This window comes from Penaeus monodon, chromosome 27, assembly GCF_015228065.2.
Source record: "Penaeus monodon isolate SGIC_2016 chromosome 27, NSTDA_Pmon_1, whole genome shotgun sequence".
NCBI classification, from domain to species: Eukaryota; Metazoa; Arthropoda; class Malacostraca; order Decapoda; family Penaeidae; genus Penaeus; species Penaeus monodon.
Window position 1 is genome coordinate 21,044,736 of NC_051412.1, and position 1,066 is coordinate 21,045,801.

The window sequence follows — 1,066 nt, forward strand, 5'->3', positions numbered from 1 at the left end:
ACACACTTGTTAGAGATTCATCAAGCTGATCTGATGTTTTCTGAAATTCCCAGTATTAGCCAATGAGCACATGTTTGTTTTTTGGAATACTGAAAGTGTATTCAACAGTGGTTCTGCTCTCTACTTTCAGGATGGGAAAGACAAATTGCTACAGAATTACTTCAATCCCGGTCAGATTGTTCTGGAGTCTAAAGATGGAAAGGTGTATGATGCTGGATATGTGAAGACACAGCCAGAAATAGTTAATTGTGATGACAATATTATCCTGGTTGGTACAAAACTCCAGCTGCTGTTTTCTTTGGTTTACTGCTGTCTTTATTTAGTTTAGTTATTGTGAATATATTTTGGATCATTAAATTGTCTGTATTTTTCACTTACTTAATTTATGTCTAATCAAACGTAGCATGAAGTTGACTTGGAAAAGAAATTGGTAACAAAATCAGATGCGGATGCTGAAGAGGCTCACCTAGAGGCTGCAAGAGCAGTGTCAGGGGATTCTCCAACAACAGAGGCTACTCCGGTTGTGAAGTCAGGTAAATCTAGAGCTTGGGTCGTATGGCTTTGTCTGTATTTCAGATGTACAAGGTAGTGACTTTTGAAACTTTTTTGGTGGGTAGAATTTGATATTGTTTGTTTCTTTTATTTCAAGACACAGAAAGGATGTTAATGTTGAATAGATTCTGAAAAGTATTTTTTGTATAAAATAACATAAAGAATGTTCAACTTTATTTCGCTTTTGTAAAGGGAATTTTACTCTTTAAAAATGTTCCAAGTAGTTCTCAAGGTCAGCATTACCTGTATTAGTGTATTCACTTGATATCTCCTTTACACCAAAGGTCTTTCGGAGAGCGACATAAGTGCTGGTGGAGCGGCCCAGACCAAACACCCAGTGGCTGTCCTGCCCTTTGACGGGGTCTACTTCTTAATGGTCCACACAGCAGCTGTTCCTGAAACTGTGATTGGCAATGATTCATACATTGCTAAGATTGATATTGAGATGAGGAGTGACTATGGTTACCTCTCAGCTGTAGGTATGTTGAAGTAAAGGTTTACATTCCATTTAGCA

General features: G+C 37.7%; 1 protein-coding gene across 1 annotated transcript in view; it reads left to right on the forward strand.

Moving 5' to 3' along the window:
* Positions 1 to 1,066, forward strand: part of LOC119590679 (transmembrane protein 87A-like) — a gene marked incomplete in the record, with an annotated part of 13,856 nt that overhangs the window by 4,772 nt on the left and 8,018 nt on the right. Inside the window, 3 exon segments of the mRNA XM_037939364.1 lie at positions 131 to 268; positions 404 to 533; positions 837 to 1,031. Coding sequence (XP_037795292.1) covers positions 131 to 268; positions 404 to 533; positions 837 to 1,031 — 463 coding nt within the window.